Genomic DNA, 24,427 nt, shown 5'->3' with positions numbered 1-24,427 from the left:
TGAACCTGATCTATATTAAAAATTCAACCTGCAATTCCCCGATTACCACACAAACAGGTTATTGCTTCTTGAGAGCAGCACCCTGTTCGGTAAATGAATATTACGTACTTTGTATATTTTAATTATGAATTAATGTCGCATTCATACTGCCACCGCGGAGGTGTATGATGTAGGTACAATACTAATGCGAGACCACAAAACGTGGGCGTGAGAATACCAGCGAACTTCACGCCCATTTCCTGGTAACTGAAAACCTCCTCAACGTCACGATTTACCCATACGCCAAACCATTCGCCTTTTTGTCTTTAGCGATTTTTATGATGACAACAGTTAGCCCCAAGTGTTAAGTGTGTGAAAGTACCTTTTCGCTCGCAATTTATATTACTGCTTTTATGTTCTTTTGTCTTGGCTTATTTATCAGAATGAAAGCATGTATGGTCCATATAAGAATGATGTGTTAATTAATTGGGAAACACGCTGCAAAGAAAATAAAGTATAGTTTGTATTCAATGATTGCTGTTGGCTTTTTTTACAGCTACGTAAATGGATATTATGATGCATCAGTAGTCAAGGGATTACGTACACACAAGAAACGTTGTTCCATTTTTAACTTTGTAACATTAAAATTGGATTTATTTCATAAAGTTAACGTTCCTTATTAAACTTGACCTCACATAAACAAGTGAATATGAAACTCACTGCGTATGAAACTTTGATCAACCATAGGTGCTCGAACTCACGAGCTCAGAACTCATCCTCAACTCGCCTTAACCTCATGAAGTGCGTGTAAGGTTGAGTAAGTATTATGTTGAAAGGTTGTGTTGCGTGAAATCAAAATTGTGTGAGTGTGTGTGATATCGAAATGATATGAACGTGAGATTGGTTTAGTGCGATGTTGTAATGATTGGAACGTGAGATTGAGTGAGTGCAACATCGAAATGATGTGAGCGTAAGATTGAATGAGTAATATCGAAATAATGTGAGCGTGAGGTTAAGTAAGTGTGCCAAATGATGTGAGGGTGAGATTGAATGCGACATCGAAATGATTGGAGCGTGAGGTTAAATGCGTGTAATATCGAAAAGATGTGAGCGTGAGTTTGAGTAAGTGTGGTATCAAAATGATGCGAGCGTGAGATTGAGTGTGTGTGATATCGAAACGATGTAAACGTGACATGGATTCAATGCGATGTTGAAATGATTGGAGTGTAATAATTGAGTGAGTGACGTCGAAGTGATGTGACCGTGAGACTGAATGAATGTAATATCGAAATTTTATGTGAGGTGAAATTGAGTGAGTGTGATATTGAAATGATGTGAGCATGAGATTGATTAAGTGTGATACTGAGTTGATATTAAAAATGTATGAGCGTGATATTAAGTTGAAGCGAGTTTAAGATCGAGAGTGTGTGTGATGTCAAAATTATGTGAGCAGTGTTTCTTTCAGAAAATAATGTTCCGGGGGCACCTTTAGTATTCTGAGGGACACATACTATTTTCAGACGGTAATATTCTCTTTATTACTTTATGATAGACGTATTATTTTGATCTCCTCCGAGGGACACTCTTAAAGATCCGGGGACAGTGCCCCCCTAAAAACAAGTCTGGAAAAAACACTGGATGTGATTGTGAGATTGCGTAAGTGTAATGCCAAAATATAAACTTGATGATGGGTTCAAATGAGCGTGATTTCGAGTGAGTGTGATGTCAAAATCATGTGAGCGGGAAGTCAAAAATAGCGTAAGCAGAAGTTTAAGTGAGATTATGTGAAAATGATTCCTCTGCGGTGGTCTTCTTACCTATAGTAATCCAAAATTGGAGCCAGAACTTCTAACTGTCATATTTGTAGTATTAAGTGTGATTAAGGATGTAGTCTAATAACCTTAGGGACTTAAATCCACATCGAAAAATATCTTTCGATATCTCCTACTGGCTTCGCTTTAAAATAATCCAATACTCAAGCCAGAAACGCCTAATTTTTTTTTCTATTTGCTACGTTTAATTTCTCTAATTATTATTTATCTCTTAAACATTAATTTCTCTAATTGCTATTTATCTGTTGAACGTTAATTGCTATTTACTAAACTTAAGCAACCGTAATAGAAAATAAACACTAACAACAACTGAGAATGCGCGCAAATCTCCAAGCAAAATTCATATAGCAATAACTAAAGTGGTGATGGGTGCACTGCGAAATTTGCAAATTCACAAACACTCTATGAGTGTTTTCAAGTCGATATGTGTATAAGATAAAGGTAAACACGAAGATAGAGCAGGAGTTAGTCCTCCATGACATTAGCCACAACAGCACCCAATCTAAATCCTTCTTACCTGAGCTAAAAGGAATACTGCCAGTAGACATGTTGTTAACAGATGCTTCGCCCTCTTCATTCTGTGATTAGATGGTGAAAGGTTGGGTTGTTCGACTCCCAATCGAAGCGTTTTCTGCAATCAAAAGGAATGAAAAAATAAATTAATTTACAGAACATTTCATAATATTAATATTCACGAAAAATAATTACTTTTTCATTTAATTTTGTTACATAACTTAGAACGCTGCGTAGCGTGGTCATCTACTTAGGGGAAACTATTGTATGTTATTACGTCATAACGAATCAAGTCAAGACTATTACATTCTAGAATTGTAAAAACACGAAGTAAAATATTCTTTATTTTATTTATTTTTAAGTATAGAAGTAACTTTGAACCATAAATTAAAAAATAATGCATTATTCTTAGCATTTCAGAGGAAGCTTCATCAGTTTTTATGAACGTTTTCAGTTTTCATACATGTGTACATAGATAGATAGAAGAGGAACAGATAGTTAGAGAGAGAAATTGTAATTTACATAAATCTCCTCAACAATGAAACCTCCGCTGCATAAAAACAGAAACTTTTGATTTTCTTTTCTGTTTGATGTATTTTATACTTTAAAAAAATGACAAAGAACTAATATCATAAACGATTATTTGTAGGCTGTATGCCAGCGAGTTTAAAGTGGTACAAATATCGTTTTCTGAATGAAATTAGATTTATTTTTGAAATTGAGCTATGTCTATCTACTCTTACAATGGAACATTAGAAGAAATTCAGCGGAAGGAGGTAAAGTTTGTTTGAAGTTAGTGCCATAAAAATAAAAAATAAACATGTAGAAAATAACATATATTTTGGTAGTAACTGTACAACAGTAATTAATTCAACAATTTTATTGTTTCACGAAAATAAAATTTAAAAAAAGGTCCAAAGATGAGACACGTATCAATTGATATATCTTATTGAGCTGAACACAATTATGTATGACAGAATATAAATCCTCATGTGTGGCTTTCGAGAAAATCAAGATCTTTTTGTCGTAAAAACTAATGCTGGACGATGATAAAATTAATCCTGAAGTATATTCTTATGTCAAGCTTTTCATTATGATAGCTCAAAATTATGATTAACTTTTAAATGGTAAAATAATTTAAAGATGACATATACAGTTTAGAACCGATAATCCGGACTAATTCGAACAGGATCCGATTCGGATAATCGGAATAAGGAACAAAAAGCTATTGTAAGCTATACTGTAAGCAAAAGGGGCTATTGTAAGCTATACTGTGATATGATACTAAAATTACAACTATAGTAAAGTAGTGTACTGTAATCGGTGATTTCACGATATATTGCAGCAAAAATTTTATTTAATTTATTTATTTATTTTTGAAATTTGTGAAATTGAACCGGATAATCGGCGCTCTACTGTATGGTTATCAATTGATCACTTCGTATTGAATGAAGTGATATCCTAGAGTGCAAATTCTCGTGCATAGTTTTCGAGAAAAACAGATTGTGTGCTTTTGTGTAAACAGATTGTATGTGTATAAAATTATGTTGTTTGTTGCTAATAACAATTCGTACTTTGTACTCTCAACAGATTTTTTATTTAATTATGTATTGTATCTATTGTTGTATGTATTCTCATAACAGTGACACCTCTAATAGTAACGCACATACTACTTGTAATGTAGGAGTAATTAAAAGAGAAAGCTGATATAAATAAAGACACAGCTTTCAAATCTTGTCCTTGGTGATTTCAATAGATGAGTGAAAAACGAACCGCAACGTTACTGACAGAAATAATTCCTTAAAAGCAACGCTAGCTGTGGTAATAATAATTTTATTTTTATTATTTTGTCTTATTTTGATTGTAGTTAAATTATATAACAAAGCTAAGTAGTCATTAAGCTTGTAGATAATCTTAAAATATCGATTGGTCAGTTCTTTTCCGTAGTAGTTAAAAATGTGCATGTCAATCTGGAAATCAGGGAACTGGGGATTTTCACTGCAGTATAAAGTGAAAATTAATATTACAGATATCACTATGCAAGAACCGAGTAATTGTGGCTTTGTTACAATAAATATAATTATTAAGCGATAACATAATTTAAAAAATATCAAACAACCGAATGACACGGGTAGATTTATGCGACACAGTAGAGAAGGAATTTTGTGATGAAATTTGAGACGAGATAGAACTCTTTCAATAGAAACATTTTTTCGAGACGGGACCCCACTATCATATGTACCGTGTTATGCAAAAGTGAACTAAGCGCCAAATTTTGAAAATCCACGTAAATGCGACGATTGGTTCCTGATAAGCATTAAAACGTTTTGCACAATCGAAAAGAGAGGAAAATGAACACCTTTCCAAGAAAAGAAACATAATTTCACTTTTGATTACGGCTACACTAATGCTGGACATCAACCTTTAAACGTAATTTTCTCAAAAGTATGAAAGTGGCGCTTAGTTCGCTTTCGCAGGACACGGTACATATATTTTCAAGCAAATACAGCTAAATTCTTTCTCTCGTGCAGGTCCCTAGTCACGGGTTTGATTCTCAGTCGAAGTGATCCTTATCGAAGTCAGTTGCTTTTTCAGTCCCTAGACACGAATTTGATCTTCAGTTGAAGTGGGGTTTATCGAAGTCACTTCCTTTTTCAATCCCTAGACACGGATTTGATCCTCAGTTAAAGTGGGGTTTATGGAAATCACTTCCTTTTTCAATTCCTAGACACGGATTTGATCCTCAGTTGAAGTGGGGCTTATCAAAGTCAGTTCCTTTTCCAGTCCCTAGACACGAATTTGATCCTCAGTTGGTGTGGGGTTTATCGAAATCACTTCCTTTTTCAATCCCTAGACACGAATTTGATCCTCAATTGAAGTGGGGCTTATCAAAGTCAGTTCCTTTTTCAGACCCCTAGGAATGGATTTGATCCTCAGTCGAAGTGAGTCTTTTTTTTATTTTCTATTTTTCTCTAAAACGAAATAGAAAAAGCAAGGAATATTTAACTCTATCTGAAGAAGAAAATAGTGAGAATCACATTAATAAAATCGTAGTTCATTAAAAGAAAAAAAGAAATACTTTCCAATATACATCAATGGGATTAAGAAAATAAAAATTAAGAGTTGTAGGTACTCAACACTCGTATGTACGTGTCTTCATCAGTGTGAAGTTTTTTTTATCTATGTTTTCTGATATCGGACACTACGTACGTACACTATACGATGCTTTAGGTAATATAAGTACAGTGATTCAGATTATATGTAAAAGATAAACACTTCAACATTTTTTCGATAATAATAATATTTTATGTTCTTACATGTTTTGTTTCAATAAAATTTTTCTCTCCTCTCATTACACACTTGAAGATTTTAAAATAACAATTCGTGTTCTTACATTACTTCAAATAGGTTTCTTTTATTTATTTTCCTTTTTTGTTCCTCTTACTATTCGATCTTTGTTGGTGTGCGTGTGTGTGTGTATGTGTATATTAATATGTATGCTCTAATTACGACTCAGTGTCTCAGTTCTGTGGTCAGAAAGAAGGATCTACAGTCAAAGATTTGACTTTTGATGGAGCAATAACTGCAGTACCTCTATATCAAAGGATTGACTGTTTGGTTAGGTTATGTTATGAATTATATTTCTGATATTACTAGCATCTATGGCCTATCTAAGCCCGTCACGGCTGAGAGATGGCATCCCTTGGCGATCACACTACCCGTGGACTCGTGAAAGAAAAGGGGAAGGAAGAGGTCTGGGATCATTATGGTGGGTACCATCCAGGCATTTTCCTGGGGTTAATGAGGAAAACCTAGAAAAAACATCATTCAGAATTGCTGAACACCTTTTCGACTATCTCAACAGGGCATGAAGTTAGGACTGCTCGTACCAAAGACGAGAGTGTTAGCGACTATCCTACATAAGGCCACCTTCATTGATTCGAGTTTAACATGCCTTTTCAGCACTGAAGCTATACAAGACGAAGCCTATTACTTAAAGTGGGGTCTAAACCGTTATTTATATTTCTATTCAATGTAGGTACCCTTCACCAGTAATCAAACCCGGTCGACGTATACAGGAAGCACGAGGATTAACTACTTGCCCACGAAGGGACATTTTGCATCTAAGGAATATTAAATAACATGCTATGCAACAGCCTGTATGCAACGAACCTATACATAACTTGGTTTTCGCACAAGTTGTATTCTTATCTCTCCTTGCTAGTTTGGTGGCGAGAGTGGATACCTTCGGTGCACGCAGTCTGGCTTCGATTTCCGGTGGGATAGCATCAGAACTCACTACAGTGATTCCAAAAGGAATTTAAAGTATGGATCTATACCGACAAAGCTATAACCTAGCCTAGCTTCCGACAACAAATCTGTCAATGAATGCTATTCTTATTAATCATTCTTAGTCTCTTCCTCTTACCAGCTTCTCTCTTTTAGTTTAACGTTCCACGATTATGTACCGAGGCTGAGGAAGACAGTGATGATGAGATGAATGGTAATGGAGGAATGACTACAGTGGAAGCAAACGGGAGAACTCCAAGAAAACTCACGTAAATAGTATTTGTCCACCACAAAACCCACTTGACGGAGCCTCCAGGTTCCAAAAGTAAGCTCTCTACCACTCAGCCACTCAGGCCTCACCAGCTTCTTAATTACCACTTTTGCAAGTATCTTTATGAACTATCAATAGGGAAAGAAACTAGTAAACTTACTCCTGCTCCACTGACTCAGAAGATCCTCCTAATCGTTTTTAGAATAAGTAATCTCGAACATGTCGTCGAGCAAACCATTCAGAACACAATGTAAGATGTGTAACAAATCATAAATTTAATGTAAACAATTGAATTTCTTGTCCAAATACGATACTAAGAATACTAACTTCCTTTACATTAAAATTCATTCAAATTTCAACGAACAAGTGTTGGATACAATAATAAATATTTTTAAAATACATAAATATAGCCTAAATATGTTATCAAAACATTCAATCGTCTCCACTTCATAACTCGTGATATTTAGCCAGATTAATTAGTAAAATGTTTCGTTTTCTAGTTTCTGTTCCGGGGGGAGGGGGGAAGACAGTGGCTCATTCATAAAGCGCTCACACCTCTGGTGCTAGGGGTTTCTAGTTCCATCCTCGAACACAAAAATTTGTGGTGAGTATCATCATGTTCGGTCTTCTAAGGTTTTTTTTTTTTTTTCGAAAAGTACTCTTTTAGATATTATTAAGAAGAGGAAAATACAGGTTGAGACATTAGATAAGAAGGAACTACATCATGAAAGATGTGCTAAAGGGTATGATAGAATGAAATAGAGGGAGGAGGCAAAAGAGGCTACAAATTGATGGACGATATCGAAACAGAAAAATCTATGTGATGACAAATATAAAAGAAATATAAATAAAAGAAGTGCAGTTGAAAAATGTCATCTAAACAATGTGAACTTTTGGATCTCATTTGTTTGAACTGTTTGTACTTCATATCTCGAATTATTCAGTCAGGTTGATGTGACACTTTAGTTAATAAAGTTCTCTTGTTTTCTCATTTCTGTCTCAAATTATGCGCATTGATAGTTCCATTTCTTTTAAAAAGATTCCACAATTCCTTATTTAGAAAAATCAAAATACCGACAAATTAGAACTAATTACAAAGACTTCTTTTCAAACTTTCAAATGATGACAAAGTAACTGACCAAAAAACACCAATTCGTCGTGTTGTTAGCAGTAAATGCCCTTTTCTATTCATAACAAGAGTGTTAACAACTTCAATTTTTACACTTTCTTTACCTTCATTGATGCAATGAAAAGGTTAATTTTAACAGGCATCTAAGTGAATATGTAGTACTGTATGTCGAAAAGAAAGCAAAAAGAAGTAAGCAACGTGTGTAGAAAGTTTGTCCACTCTTAACATATCTTAATTAGCGCTCTGAAGGTAATTCATTTCACTAACTAGATCTTACTCTTTTTTCTTTCTAGGTTGTGGAATTTCTCTTCCACATAGAATTAAATTGTAAAACTATATACATGCTACATATTTTTAAGCAAAAGAAAGCAGGCGTTGACCAGTGATTTACGCTTCTCTGCACACAGAAAAAAAGCCTCAAATGCAACATTTATATAGGTCAAATGATGCATTTTTCCATATGCAATGGGAGTTTTCTTTTCTCAAGTTTTAGTTTCTCTACTGCTTAAAAAAAAAGTGGATCTAGATATAACGAAGAAGTAAAACATTCAAGTATGTATAAACTGTAGGATTATTTTTCTTTTTTCAATGATTCCTTAAGAAAAATCTGGATATTACACTCATTTTGCCTGTGTACCATGCCACCCTGTTTTCTAACACCCTGTATTTCGATCGAAAGGAGAAAGAAGGAAGATGGAATGTTTCAGTTTTACAGCCCACGATTATGCCGGCTAGGATAAAGGAGACAGTGAGGATGAGAAATGAATGCAATGGTGGAATGAATAAAGTGGCAGTAAACGGAAGAACCCCGAGAAAACTCACAAACATGGTGTTTGTCCACCACAAAGCCCACTTGGCGTGAGCTGGGATCGAACCAGGACTCCACGCATCAGAGGTGAACGCTTTACCACTGAAGTATCGTGCTACAGAAGAAAGAAGGGGACAGAAACAGAAAGAGCTATCGAAAAACAATCTAAAAATTCGAAATCAACACCTTCAATTTATGCGGCCGTTTTCAATGTCACTGCTATAGACTTCCCACCATTGGACGTTCAAACTATGCTATATACGTAAGTAAAAGAATTCTTATATAATGGCTATCCGTCTTTACGTCAGTCTGTCGACAGGTATGGCGGCACAAAATCAAAACCAATTCAACATCGCAAGAATAGGTTCTATCTCCTTCATTAGACTCTATTCAAACCGGAAGTGGTAGAAATAAAATCACTTCCAGTATCAACGTTGATCAACAATAGAGCAAAAAATAATAATAGAAAGGGATAAGTGATTTCTTGGAGTCGATTCACCGTCCTAACGCAAGATACCATCTCCGCATTCATATGTCTACTAAAACCGGAAGTGGTAGAAAATTTACAACTGTTCCGGTAAGTGAGAAATGGTAACAGATACAGGCAAACAGTTTTTTTTCTTTTTTACATGGATTTAGTCCACAAGTATATGTTCATTCTCTGACTTTATCTCTCTAATACAACCTAAGTTTTCTAAGTTATAGACCTGGTACTTCCGATTTCGGTGTTCAATTTGCGTAGTTTGGAAGTTTACTGTAATTTCACAATGCGAAAACGAAACCTACTTTGTATTCATTTTGGAGAAAAGCTTCTAAAACAAAATGTGTTCACGACAGGTGATATTCAAATTTGGAATCAACATTGTTGATTTACTCAGTCGTTTTATGTCACAATGGGATAGCCATGTTCTACTTTGCCGAAGATTCACCTCTACGTAGGCTATTTTGTATGTCAAGAACGAAAAGAGGAATGATAGGCATGCAAAGTCAGCATCCTCAATTTTATCGTCTTAACATTATGTGACTCACTAGAAATCTAGCGGAGTTCTGCCGAGTTCCGAACAATAATAAAACCAGCGTTCTAGTTGAATGTCTCCAAAATAGTTCCCTTCTGTGCCTAGTCGAAAATGGACTTACATAACTGTATATGTAAACTATCCTTTATACCGCCATATGCAACACTGACTCCTTTCATCCGGCCATACCTGACTCATTATTGAAAATGTATTTCTTATTTAATTTCTTAAACTGAATTGATTTCTTTCCCTTGATAACTGATGTCTACCTAGAAAATATCCCCGCGTTGGAGCACCCATTGTATCTGATGATTGAGAGACTAATTCAGAACATGAAGGGTCAACTTTTCCACTAAGATGTTTTTTTTAAAAAAATAGACTTTTCTCTTTTCCTTTAGTTAGCAAATATTTTGGTTACTGCTATAACAGGGTTTTTTATGTTTCTGTGATGTTATTGTAGGCTTAACGATTTTCTCTATTCAGTGGCGTATTTACGATTTTGCTTTGGGGAGGGCTTTGCTAACTTTCGGGGGGGGGGGCTTTGCCTGAAAATGTGAAAATTCTGCAAGATATTTCATATACTGTACTATAGTAAGATTTCGGGGGGCTTAAGCCCGGAAGCCTCCCCCTTCTAAATACGCCACTGTCTCTATTGAATATTATACAGGGTGGCCCAAAACGTACATATACAGTACCGTATTGATCAGCTCATTGCATTTTATATAACTTCTTATTGTTATCCATCAGGTAGACTTAGTTTCTTTATTATTTGTTCTTAATGTGGTTTTACTTACATCTTAAGCTCGGAAGAGTCGAAGCAATTAAACCCATAAACTAGAATGTTATACTTGATCAATGCAGGTGTATACGTCTACTTTTGGGCCACTCTGTATATTGTCTCGTACGGCCCTCGATACCAGCAAGTCCTTTGTGGTGGGCTCATTCCCGTTCCAAGTTGAACATGAATGCTTTATACATTTGAAAGTTAAATTGGCAAATCTTTAATTTCTATCAACCTAAAGTTACTGTATGATGAATTTTCGTGTAGTATCGCAAAATCATCAAGTATGCAATAAAAGTAACTGAATCTGGATATTTTGACCAATTAAATGAAATATCAAAGAGATACACACACACACACATTTTTTTTTCTGAATATAGTGGTTGACTAATAGAAATTTAGCAAATGGAAAACAAATTAAACCCTTTCTGGCCGTGTGATTCCATTTGGAATCATATGCTTCCTTGGCTTTCATAGCGCATATATCGTGCCGAATGATTCCAAGTTGTCTCATACGTTGTAGTTATAGCGCCCTGGCAATATATAATTTTTAGAAAAAAAAATGGATTTTCTTACTTCCTTAGACTTCAACATATATATATATATATATATATATATATATATATATATATATATATATATATATATATATATATATATATATAGTCCATTGAAATAAAAAAAAATTCTTCATTTCCAAAAAATAATTCAGGTCAGAAAGGGTTAAGAGAAAAGTGTGACTAATAGTATTAATAATGACAATAATTAATTTTAAAATAAAGTAATAATATTTTATGAAATAAAGATATTTTTCATTTTAAAAAAAAATTGAAATAAGTATTTCTTACCTTGAAATCAAGGATCATAAAATAGAGGATCTGCCCTTACAACAAAATCTTGAAGCCATACGTCACAGTTTCACCACCCCTACTCTGCCCACTCCGCCCAATAAGATCGCAATGTTTTGAGCCAACAATCATGGCGGAAACGAAAGTAGCTAATCAGACGATGGCAGATACGAGAGTAGCCAATCAGACGTGCCGATGCTCGATTGTTTTTTGGCTTCATCGATTTAGTAGGATGAAGATACATATGGGCAGATTCTCTATTTATAACATCCTTGCTTGAAATAAATTGTTTTAACAATGAAATATTAACTTTTGATGTTTTATAAAACTTCAATATGGTGATATTACAACGACATTTGAAGATATTTTGAGAATAGGAAATTCATTAAATAGAGATTGGTGGAGAAGAAATTAAAGTAAAATATGAAAATATTTCAAAATCGTAAAAAATATTGTAAAAGAAATAGAACTATATATGTAATTATAATAAAATAAATGAAGCATTGTAGTTGACTTGATTTTGAGTTTATCGTCCCTTTCAGCAGCGAGGCTATATGAGACGGGACCTACTGATTAACGTGGAATCCGAACCACATGAGCTCCCGCCGGGAATCGAACCCGTGTCTTCCACGCCAAAGGCGAGTACGCTAACCGCTTAGCCACAAAGGATCTCTAATGAAGTATTATAATATAAGAGCCATTGTTAGGACATGAACTTATTACAATTGTCGTTTTGCATGGTCTTTTCGAATGCTAGCCTCCCATATTTCAAATTACGTCGCTCCCTAGCAGGTCCAGTATTTAGGTAAATGCTATTCTGTGCTCGAGCCAGAGCGGCAGAATTTAGGGGGCGGCAAAATTTTGGAATTCTTTTTAAGATTCACAATAAAGTGATATTTAAAACTAGCAACTCGCAGAGTCCCGCGAAAGAGCGAGAAAATATGTTAATGTGCTTAATTCGCTCTAATTATACTAGTCCAGGAAATCTAGAGCAATTATACCCTTAACCTGGGCAAAATTGCAATAGAAGCTTTTAAAACAGTTTTTGATTCAGGAATCATTACTGAATGACATATTCAAAATCCGACAAAATCGGACCACGGGAACACTGCCAAAAACGGTTTTCAAAATGGCGGACCAGGATTTAAAAACCTTGCGTCTATCTTGGATTTTTTTTTCTGTATCTCGGTTTCCTGTAATCCGATTTTGACGATTGTTTTTTTAAATCAAAGGTCATTTTACATACTATATTTTTTATTAGGAGCATTGATACCCTATCTCGTACAGTTTCTTGTGAAAAACAACATTTAATTTTAAAAATCATAATTTCTTACATATACACCTTAAATAATTGTCTGTACCTCGGGTATCTGGAATCGGATTTACATGAAACATTTTTAAAATAAAAGCTACATATTAATGCTAAAGTTTTTAATAACAATACCTTTCTCCTATCTTACACCGTTCCGTGTAAAAAACTGTTAATTTAGAATCAACGTATTTATTTATTTATTTATTTAATCATTTGATAAAACTCAAATTAAAATATAGCCACTGTTATATATGTGTGAGAATGCTAACAATGTAATTCATTTAAAAAATCGTATAACTCGTTTGTGTTATCCTTTTGTATGCATAAAGTAAAATTTTTAAACTTAATCCAGCTTTCGTTTATATCCAATAGTATTTTAAATAAAACTACATCAACATTATTCTACAGCAACTGTGTTTCAGGTAACACTGATTAACAAAGTTCACATATCAACTTTTAAATTAAATAAAATTACTTCAAATTATGTATGTTTGCGTTAAAAAGATGAAGTTCGTAAAATACAAACACTTTAATGTGAATCATCCTCATCACTGAAATATTCATTATCAGCACGAGTTTGAATATTATCACAACCAGTGACTTGGCAGTCTCCACAAGCAGCTGAACATGGCAATTCTTTACGCCTGCATCCACATCGAAGACTTGTCAGCTTTCCTCATCAGACTCTGAGATTCAAATAACGCAGGAGGATAAGAATAAAGTTCATAACACATCACATCTTCAAGATTCATATCCCCACCAGTAGCAACAGTCATCATTCTCTGAAAGAGAAATGTTGCATCTATTTGTATATCATCATTAATTCAACTCACAACAGCAGCATCAGACCTAGAGTTTTCGCTTTGTCGGATCTTTTCCCAGAATATTTGAATACATCATTGCCCATCATTTTTTGAACGATGTCTGTACCAATGGAATGCAGTTCATCAACATTTACTCCAGGATCAGCTATTACACCTGTGACAATGTTAGAAAGATCTGGGCCAGAATTGAATGGGGATATTGATTCTAGTCGGTCAACAACTTTTTTAATATCATTACTGTCCCTAGTTTGTGTACTTTCCCTCATTTTTTTGTGTTGTTCACTGCTTTCCAACAAACTTTTAGTGTATTCTTGCATTGCTAAGTTATGAGTAGAAGACACAGGTTTAGAAAGTAGCCATGTTGCTCTTTGAATCTCTGTAAATCCACTTCCTCGTGCAAGACCTCCTCCTCTACTTTTCAGAGAACGCATTAATACTTGCTCTATCACCAGATTTGAACCTAATCCGGCCCATTCTCTATCACTTCTTCTTATCACAAACTTGCCTTCCTGAAACATTTTGTGAAAAACTTTATTTTCAGATTCCAAACTGAACATTTTCTGCAAATATAAATATAAAGACTTGAGGTAATTGTGATGTCCAGCTGCTGCAACTATTGGGAGAATATCCATCACAGATTGGAAATGTAAATCCCATGAGCCAGTCCTATCTGCTGTTACTAAGTTACGTGCAACGATGATCATTTGCATGTACTTTAGCCAAAGTTTACTTGTTCTTGAAAAAGATTGAAGGTGAGTTTTCTTCTCCTTCAAAACAGTACTGATTTGAGATAATGCCCCAGATAGCTCCACGTCCTCAACATGTTGTTTGCCATTTATTACGTTATCTAGTAAGTTACAAGCTTCTTTAACTAGATGATGAGGAGATCCATCTTCATTTCGAGGGAAAACACCTGAAACCAATAAGGTACTAAGAGCTACATTTACTATCATATGCCCTCGCATTGCTCAAGAAACAGCTTTTCCAGACATCATATGCAGCACAGCATTTGATCCATAGATTTCTTGAAGTACTTCAGATAGTCCTGAACCATTCATCAAAGTGCCTATTGAACCCAAAAGGTTGATCAGAATATGAAATGTTCCTATCATTAAAACAATATCTTGGAGATCTTGTTGCTCATGGATAATTTGGGAAGCTTTCCAAAATAAAGGTTGATCAAAAGAAATGATACAAGGGATACGTTGATCATGTGCTAAATTGTTCAGGTATTGCAAAGTTGAGAGTATACATGTGATGTCACTAGCTGCCATATCAATGATAGGAAGAAATGTGATTTATGTCACAACAGGATGGGAAACATTTGTTCCAGAATGAATTGTTTGCATAGCTCCTGACCAAATTGGACCTGATCTTTCGGTTGCACATATTTTTCACAGAAGATTTAACCTACTTATAGAGGAAATGGGCAATATTGGAAGTTTCCTGAATGAAATCTCCCTGAGCATGCTTCTTCAATGTCTGTATTCCACAATATCAACTGCTGCAACATTCTTAATGTCACTTTCAGCAATCTTACAGCGTTGAATAATTGGATGGATCTTGTTCTTTGAGGTTGTAGCTGCAATCATACCCATCCCATGAAAGATGTTCTTTCCATCCAAAGTACAAACATTATGGTCAACATTATCAGCCGCTAGAATAACTGCAGTGTTGTTGGCAGTATTTAACGAGATATGGCTACCTGATACTGCAGCATTTCTTTCAAATCTAATTACTTCGGAATATGATGAACAATAACCAAGACTGTGAAGCAAATCAACAAGGTACCTTGATGTAAAGTTGTGGTGCAGCTGAATAGCTAAACCAATCTGCAATGGATATCAGGACGTATACCTTGCATAATGCTCTGACCAATTGAACCAATTTTTATAGAGGGATCCTTTCCCACAAATAGTCTTGACAACAGTAATTTCAAACTCTTAGGTACGTATTACAAAGTACTTTCTTCAGTAAGGTCACTTGGAGATGGGTACACATCCACATTAGAAACGTTGAGGGATTTCACCTCACTTCTGATTATTTTGGCTGCTGCTTCTATTAAGTATATCTTCTCTAGTTCAATATCACATTCTTTTGACTTTTGGTGATAACTTTGAAGAATTTCAGTGGCTGTATCAAGTAAAGTGACTACATCTGCCTTTCCACTTCCACCAGAAATAATAATTTTCTCTCCATAATACTTCAAAAGTTTTCTCTTCATATGTCTCCGATCATAGGCACAACTTCGACTCCTTTCAAGATATTCTTCCATTTTTGAAATCAGGTCTCCCATCAGTAGTTGTTGTTCATCATTATTTTCCAAGTACGAACAGTTCTGAAGGAATGCAAGGTACTGTTCTTCATTACTTGGCCGACCTTTCTTTATGTACTTATTGCAGGAAGAGTATTCACGGGGAATGTTCTTACCAGTTCAAAAATTAACACATAAGTGTTATGGTAGACGCAGTCCGCTGCGTAAAGGTCACCAAGATAGTACTCTAAACGTCCTCGTACCTTAAATGACCATTCATCACAACGATTTTCACAGCATTTTTTAACACTTTCAACAAATTCTGACGGTACGTACTTTCACATGCTCTGATCACGGTTCATGCTTCGAAGAAAAGTCCACAAAAGTATCGCAAAACAATCAATGAGTGGCACCACAAAATGGGTCTTTATTAAAACGTGCAATTTTTCTTAGTTTTGTTTCATCACTAGTCTGCCGTTTCTTGACACCAATATCCTTTGAATCTGTAAATCGTTTCCGACATGAAACAGGACACTAATACCAGGAACAGCAACAACATCACTTCCGCACCTGTGGCTTGCTTCATTTATGCCATCTGCTCCTTTCTGTTTAATTTTAACTACCTCTTGCCTACTGTCCAATTTTCCTTACATATCACACAATATTCAGACATCTCCATTTTTAAATGTGTAATTTAATCAGAAAACAAAACAGAAAAAAAGCAAATCAAAAATAGTTGGTTTTTAAAATACTAAAACCGTAAAATCAAAAATCAATAATAAAAACAAATTAAGAAAAAGGCAACTAACATACAAATTAAACATTATTTAGAAATACAGGGTGGCCCAAACGTAGGTATACACCCCTCCATTGACCAAGTATATAACATTCTAGTTTATGGGTTGATTTGCTTCGGCTGTTCCGGGCTTAAGGTATAAGTAAAAATACATTAAGAATAAATAATAAAGAAGCTAGGTGATAACAAATGATATGAAATACAGGAGATCAGTACAGAACTGTATACCTACTTCTGGGTCACCCTGTATATTAGAACATTTGGAATAAATTTATACTATTTTTGGGAGTGTTATAATTTTTCCCCTTATGATTTAGGAGACCTTATGTAGTTATATAATGTTCCCGATGGATGGTTCGTCGCCTTGTGGTGAAGAGGTCCCGGGTTCGATTCCCGCTGGGGTCATGTGATTCAGATCCTACGTTAAACTATAGGAACCATCTCTAGACGTCACCATCAACAAAACCGTGAAAATCGGATGAGACGAGCCCGAGATACAGAAGAAAATTGCAAGATAGACGAAAGATTCTTTAACCATGGTCCGCCATTTTGAAAACCGTTTTTGGGGGTGTTCCCATGGTCCGATTTTGTCGGATTTTGAATATGTTATTCAGTAATGATTCCTGAATTAAAAACTGTTTAAAAAGCTTCTATTGCAATTTTGCCCAGGTCCAACTGTAAATTGCCTGGACTATACAGTAGTTACTAATTAGCTAGCATATCTAATTATTTTTAAAAAAGTCATCCTCACCCACCCTCACCCCAAAGAAGTGAGGATGACCTTGAACGTCACGAAAATTCGGCAGTTATCTTCCTTATTTTCGACGTCGAAATCGCTCTTCTTTTACCTATAACAATCACTATTATTAATAACACTAATATACCGTTAAACTCAACGACCTCGAAAACTATGAATTCAACACTAATATCTATCGTTTTCGATTATTTTTAAAAATCTCACCCCCTCTCTGGGGAGTGGAGTATGAAGTTAAAATTAATTAAAACTTCACTATTCATCTCAGCGACCCCAAAAACTACGAATTCAACTCTAATATTGGTCGTTTCCGGGGGGGGCACATTTTGTGCGGGGGACGGCAAATTATTTAGAGCACAGGGGCGCACAATATATAAATACCGGCCTGCTCCCTAGTGTTAGGTTCCACAAGGAATTGCAGTAGGCCAGGTAACTTACATTTAACTAAGTGATATGTGATCAGCATAATTACACCCAATTCTGTTGATTCTCGTTATTTTTAGTTTTCTACACCAGAGTTTGTTACCTGTCGCTTTAAGATATTTTTTTTAATTGCCTTGCAATGTCAATACGAAAAGCTGCCTGACCCTATTGGTAATCGAATCGGCGGGACCACGCATGCTAATATTTTGATTGATTGATTCAATCTAAGGTTAGCGTCCTTTTCAGCACAGAGGTTACGTGAAAAACGGAAAATACACCTTAAGGCGGACACCGAAGAAAGATAATGCTCTCAAATTTCAAGACACTTCCACCAGGAATCAACTCGGGACTTCGTGCATCATAAGCGCGAGTGCTAGCCACTAGAGCATTGATTAGGGTTAGTAATCCTTTGCTTGTGAAGCTAAACTAATACCGAGATAAACCAAAATTCCTGCAGAGCAGCAAGATCCGAAAGTCTCTAAAGTCTCTCGGAGGCCTTCTCCACCAAGCTCACGCCACACCTTCCTTAAAAATATTGAAGCTAATTATAATTTCACGTAGGATGTTACATACAGGTACAACAATATTAGCGTCCCATAATTTTTGAAATGTCTTTTTGGATTCTCAAGTAATTCCCCCCCCCCCTTCCAAAAAAATGAGTGATTCAGTGAGGTACGCAAAGGGATGTCATGGATATCACTCCCTTTTTAACAAGATACTATGGAAGAATAAATATTTGCCGTATTAAGATGTTTAAACAAAAATAGCGCGTGCTGTGAAACGATATGAGTTTGGATGCTTGAACCTGTGTTAATAAAATTCTGTGTACACCACTAGTCTGAATCCAATACTGTGAAGAAGTTGCATTGTCGCGTATCACTCTCAAATTCTGTTACTGAATCTAAGCAACTTTTCGAAGAACAAATGAGTGAAAAGGTGCATTTAATTAGTGAAATTATTTTTTATTATTATTTTTAGGTAAAGTGATTATGTCTTGTAAGTTAAATAAGATGAATGGTTAATTAGTGTTAATAATTATAAAAGAATGCAATGAAAATGTGGGAGAAAATAAGAAATTCCAAAGAAAATGAAAATACTATGGTTAATGGTAACAACACCGACTATGGTAATGGTAACTATGGTAATGGTAACGATGTTATTCACCACAAATTTACATGGCCTAGAATCCAGCCAAAGGTCTATCGTACCAGAGACAAGAGGTCAACCCACTAAGCCACAGTGTCACTTACATTTAATTAGTGCCCAAAAATTCGTCAGTAATATTTAGAAAAAATCGGTGGTAGAATAACAGGAGAAGTATTATTGATGAAAATAACGAATAATTTCTCTGTGTCTCAATAACAATAGTTCCTCCGTGTTACACATTGTTGCAAATACAACGATGCAGTGACAAATTGTTTGCCAGTACTTTTTTTGAAAGTCTACTTTTAAAATGTCTTACGATCAGTGTTGCCAATTTAACCATTTTATGGCTAAATTTTACCATTTTTTTCATGGTGTTTAGCCAATAAAAATGTAGTTTTCCCATTACCTGCTATAATTATAGCCAATTATCAATCAAAGATGCTATTTTCTATTCATTTGTGCTAAGAGGTAGTTGAATGCATGTTTCAATCAAAACTTCTGTAAAATTATGAGTGAAAACAGAATAATATATGATTTGCTATTATGGTAAGCCCTCTGCTTGTAATAGTGGTACCCAAATTCGTTCCCGAATCACAATCTATCTTACGTATCTTATTTATAATTCTCTTTCACTAGCATGATCTCAGGCAAATTTGGAAATTTTACTTTTCCATGGTTAATTTTGAATGCACAATTTAATTTACTGACGAAAATTTTCAGTTTATGTTCAGCGTGGATGGTTTATTTTTAGCGTTGTCCTAAACTAATAGTTCAACTGATACGTATCCAACATTATTACAGAGATTTAAGATGAAGAAACGAATTCAAGAGATGTGTAACACTTCGTCAATGATACAAGCAAAATTTACTGTAAATATTTAATGTATGAGTACAGGCTTCATACAAAAATATTGAACTCAATTTCCCTGAATTTTCCAGGTTTTCCAGGTATTAATTTTGCAATTTCCAGGTCTAGTGGAAGAAACTAACAGTAAGAGAACGCATAAATTTTAAGAATAATATATTTATATATTCAAAAATTGCCACCCTTCTCCCCAATGAACGATTGCAATTAAATATTCAGTCACAAGAAAATAAATACAGTTGAGAAGCCTACTAAGGGAATTAATAAGTAAATACTTTTGTTCCAGACTTGAATATATACAATATATACAAAAATGAACTTAATTTCCCTGATATTTTCAGGTTTTTTACTAGATATGATCGGTTTCCCTGAATTATTCAGGATTTTTCCTCCAAAATCAATTTCCCTGAGATTTCCAGGTTTTCCAGGTTGTGTATGAATCCTGGAGTAAAGAGTAAAATTATTTTATTTGAGAATACTAGGAAGAGCACTGTATTATGTTTTAAGTATTGAATAACGCTATGAAATAATTTACTTGCTTTACTGTTAAATGCTGTTTTCAATTGACTATAGAGAAGTAGTTATTCAGTTCTAATTTTTGAAAGGTTTAGAAATTTTTAGCAAAATTCTGTACGTAATTTAGTTTGTTTCCTGAACGTACTTGTTGGCAACACTGGTCATCTATAGAATGACGCGGTCGAATTCACCGACCTGCTGTTCGTTTCAAGCGTTAAATCTTAAGAGAACTAACCCATGGAATTGGAGTTCACAAACACAAATGCACAGAGAATATTTCTTATTTCATCGTTGGAATAGCTAAGAATTGTATAGATATAACGCATTGACTTGACACTTAGTCTTCTATTCCAAGCGCTGCTACCAGCTGAAGGAATTCCACTACCTTTCGCCAACAGCTGAACAATTATTGGCTCAACGCGTGGGTGTGTAGCGGGTGTGAGCTTTAGTTCACATTTTTGCCACGGCTCAAGACATTTTAGCAGCACTATATCTCAAAAATTGTTGAGTTGAGTTAACACTGACATTGTACTCCTTTAACGAGATCTACCGATTACCGTAAGAATCATAGGTGACGGAGGGTTCATTTCTGAGATAATCGAGTTGATGACAAGGCGAAACTCTAGGCGAAAGCAGAATTGGCGCATCACCAATAGGTGTATGTTGAGATAATGAGAGTAATGAAATCCAAGATACGTCTATTGGATATTCCACTAACGACTTTGCACTTTTTTTTTTAACAGTGAAGATACCTTCAGAATTATTCGTTAAGCATTACAAGGAAATCAGTGTGATAAGGAAGATAGCAACTTTTTCTACATCAAAGTACAGGATAGAGTACAAAATCACTTTACAAAATGCATTTGGAAATGAATGATTTCCAATGATTATCAACTACGATGGAGAGGGCGAAGGAGAAGGAACATAGAAGGAAAAAAGAGGGTTAGAAAGGTCTTCTGAAGAAATATATTACGTCGGCAATAGGGAGAGACCAGAAGAAAACGTTGCAGAAAAGGAATGTTGGATAGTCTATGGTTAATACAGAAGATAAAAGAAGAGAAAGAAGAAAATAGAAATGAAGAAATACGAGATAATTATTGAAATATAGTAACGAAGCTTAAATAGATATTAGGAGGTACTTCATATCCAAATTTTATTATTCGAGAATCAATTCTGAACTGTTCCTGATGAGTCACATGTTCCCTCATACGACTCTGACCTGGATCCAGAAATGATTCGAACTATGAAATGATTAGAACTTGTATCATCAAATTAAGTTAGATAATCCAAATCGAATGTTTAAGGCGTCCTCGATCATTTCAATACACAAATTATATATTTTAAGCACTATTACATCACCAGTGTTGTTGGATGATAATTTAATAAATTCAGAAGTAATATGCTCTAATGCTCTAGATCCCTTTCCTTAAGAAACATAAATCTTCTATTATTTCCCAGAAAAGTCTATTGGGTTGAGACCTAAACATTCATCCTTTAATAAGCCACTACTCATTGTAAACTTCTTTAATTTCAAGTATAACAAGGTTTAAATCCTTTATAAAAATCATTTCTTGCAACGTATATTCACGAACCCACTTCATCAATCTCCCTCGTGGTTATGTGGATAGCGTAGAGACCGAATTCGATTCCCGGCTGGGTCTCATGTGGTTCGAATTCCACGTTCGGTCCAATGCTCATATAACCTCGGTGTTGAAATGGATCCTAGATCCTAATGCAACCAACAAACGAACCACTCTTTTACATATTTTTTACGTCAGTTATTTACTGCTACTCTGCTCAATTGAGAACTGAATAACTGCTACTCTATAGCCAGTTGAGAAGTGAATAACTACTACTTTATAGTCAACTGAAAACTGAATAACTGCTACTCTATAGTTTGTTGAGAAGTGAATAACTGCTACTTTATAGTCAACTGAAAACTGAATAACTGCTACTCTATAGTTTGTTGAGAAGTGAATAACTGCTACTCTAGACAATTGAGAACTGAACAACTGCTACTCTATAGTCATTGAGAACTGAATAATTGCTATTCTAGTCAATTGAAAACTGAATAACTGCTACTATACAGTTTGTTGAGAACTGAATAACTGCTACTTTATAGTCAATAAAAAACTGAATAACTGTAATTCTATAGTCAGTTGAGAAGTGAATAACTGCTACTCTATAGTCAATTGAGAACTGAATAACTGCTACTCTATAGTCAATTGAGAACTGAATAACTGCTAGTTTATAGTCAATTGAGAACTCAATAACTACTACTCTATAGTCAATTGAGAACTTAATAACTGCTACTCTATAGTCAATTAAGAACTGAATAACTGCTACTTTATAGTCAACTGAAAACTGAATAACTGCTACTCCATAGTTTGTTGAGAAGTGAATAACTGCTACTCTATAATCAATTGAGAACTGAATAACTGCTACTCTATAGTCAATTGAGAACTGAATAACTGCTACTCTATAGTCATTGAGAACTGAATAACTGCTACTCTAGTCAATTGAGAACTGAATAGCTGCTAGCGTGAAGGGACTTATAGCCATGCTGTATAATATTTTCAGTTATGTAACCCTACTCAGAGATGATTTCTGACTCACTGCAAAGAAAATTGTGTGACTCTTATTTTGTTAAAGAGCTGAATAATACGAATGAAATCCCATTGTCTAACACCATTCTTTCTCTTGTATTTACATGTCACACCACATGTAAAATACATCACGTTAGTGCAGATAAACTGAATTGCATGGACAGATGTAACGGCGTTTACTTCCTGTTTATTTCTTGTATTTTAACCAGAATACGAAGTGAATGTACCAGGTGCTTCGTATATATTTGACCCACTAAAGGAGAACAAAGATTCATTGTTGATCTATTACGAATAATTTACAGAAACAAAACAATAATGCGACTATAAATATTAAATATTTTAATAATATTAAAATATATTCGTTATAGGTTTGTCAGATCTCCGGTCCCCATGCGGGTTTGAAATAAATTCTACGAGTCCACAGGCCAACGAACTAAATTTATGCACGCTAAATTTCTATAGTTTATTATCTATGCCAATGTACCTTATAGCAGGGATGTATTTATATGGGGTGGCAAATTTTAAAGGGCAGCAAAATTTCTGGATCCAACTTTTCGAATTCCAGTTCTAGAAATTTCAGAAATCTATTATGCACATGCATACTGACATGTTACAAAATTTTTACATTTGTTAATATCACTTTTGTTTTCTTTGTATCAAAGGTGATATTTTGAAAAAAAAAACATAGATTATGATGAAATGATATTTCAGCCAAGATTTTTGGACATGATTTGGGTTTAGCATCCCATTCAGCAGCAAGGCTATATGAGACGTGGGCCTACAGCTTAACATGGAATCCAAACCACTTGAGCTCCGGCCCGGAATCAAACCGATTTCCCAAGTCAATATTGCCTATGCTAGCCACATAGCACCGAGGGAGTTTAATTCGTCCATGAGAAAGCGCGAAGGAAATATTTTCAAGGGTAACCTCATATTGGTGTATAATTAAATCAATCACATTGAATAAAACTGAAAGTTATATTATTTTATTCATTTCCCTGTATCAAATTTTCTACACTAGACCTAATTAATACTAGTTGTCTCCCCTCAACCTTCCTGAAAATTGCCTGCACATTAGCGACATCTCTTGGCATTAGGTAGGAGGCAGCACAGCTAGCGACAACTATTAGCCTCACTGTGAACTGTTGAAAATTAGCTCCACTGAGATAAGGATTAGGAATTTTCGCCTAGATGCTTATGCAACCAGTAAGTCTGAAACGTTTTAAAGGTTGCGTAGGTCACAAACTAATATGTTTTTGCTTTCAAATAAGGAAAAGGGGGCGGCACAAATCTATATATATAAAAGAGAACGTACAAAATTTTGTCCGCTCATCACGCTAATACGGCTGAACCAATTTCTTTCATTTTTGGGGGGTTATTAGGATTTGGACCCTAGATGGTTTTTATCATATCACTTTAATTTTTAATTACCAGTGTCTTGAGATAATTGACCATTCAGGTGTC

General features: G+C 34.9%; 1 protein-coding gene across 3 annotated transcripts in view; it reads right to left on the bottom strand.

Moving 5' to 3' along the window:
- dyl (transmembrane protein dusky-like) overlaps positions 1-24,427 on the bottom strand; it is a 199,023-nt gene that overhangs the window by 73,317 nt on the left and 101,279 nt on the right. For all 3 annotated transcript variants that reach the window (XM_081755882.1, XM_081755883.1, XM_081755881.1), the window contains exon 2: positions 2,329-2,442. In XM_081755882.1, coding sequence (XP_081612008.1) covers positions 2,329-2,388 — 60 coding nt within the window. In that variant the 5' untranslated portion in view covers positions 2,389-2,442. The remainder of the gene's footprint in view (positions 1-2,328; positions 2,443-24,427) is intronic.

This window comes from Thermobia domestica, chromosome 4 (assembly GCF_964235325.1).
Source record: "Thermobia domestica chromosome 4, izTheDome1.hap1.1, whole genome shotgun sequence".
In the NCBI taxonomy this organism is placed as follows: domain Eukaryota; kingdom Metazoa; phylum Arthropoda; class Insecta; order Zygentoma; family Lepismatidae; genus Thermobia; species Thermobia domestica.
The sequence above is the reverse complement of the archived record's forward strand: the minus strand, read 5'-3'. Positions and strand labels throughout refer to the sequence as shown.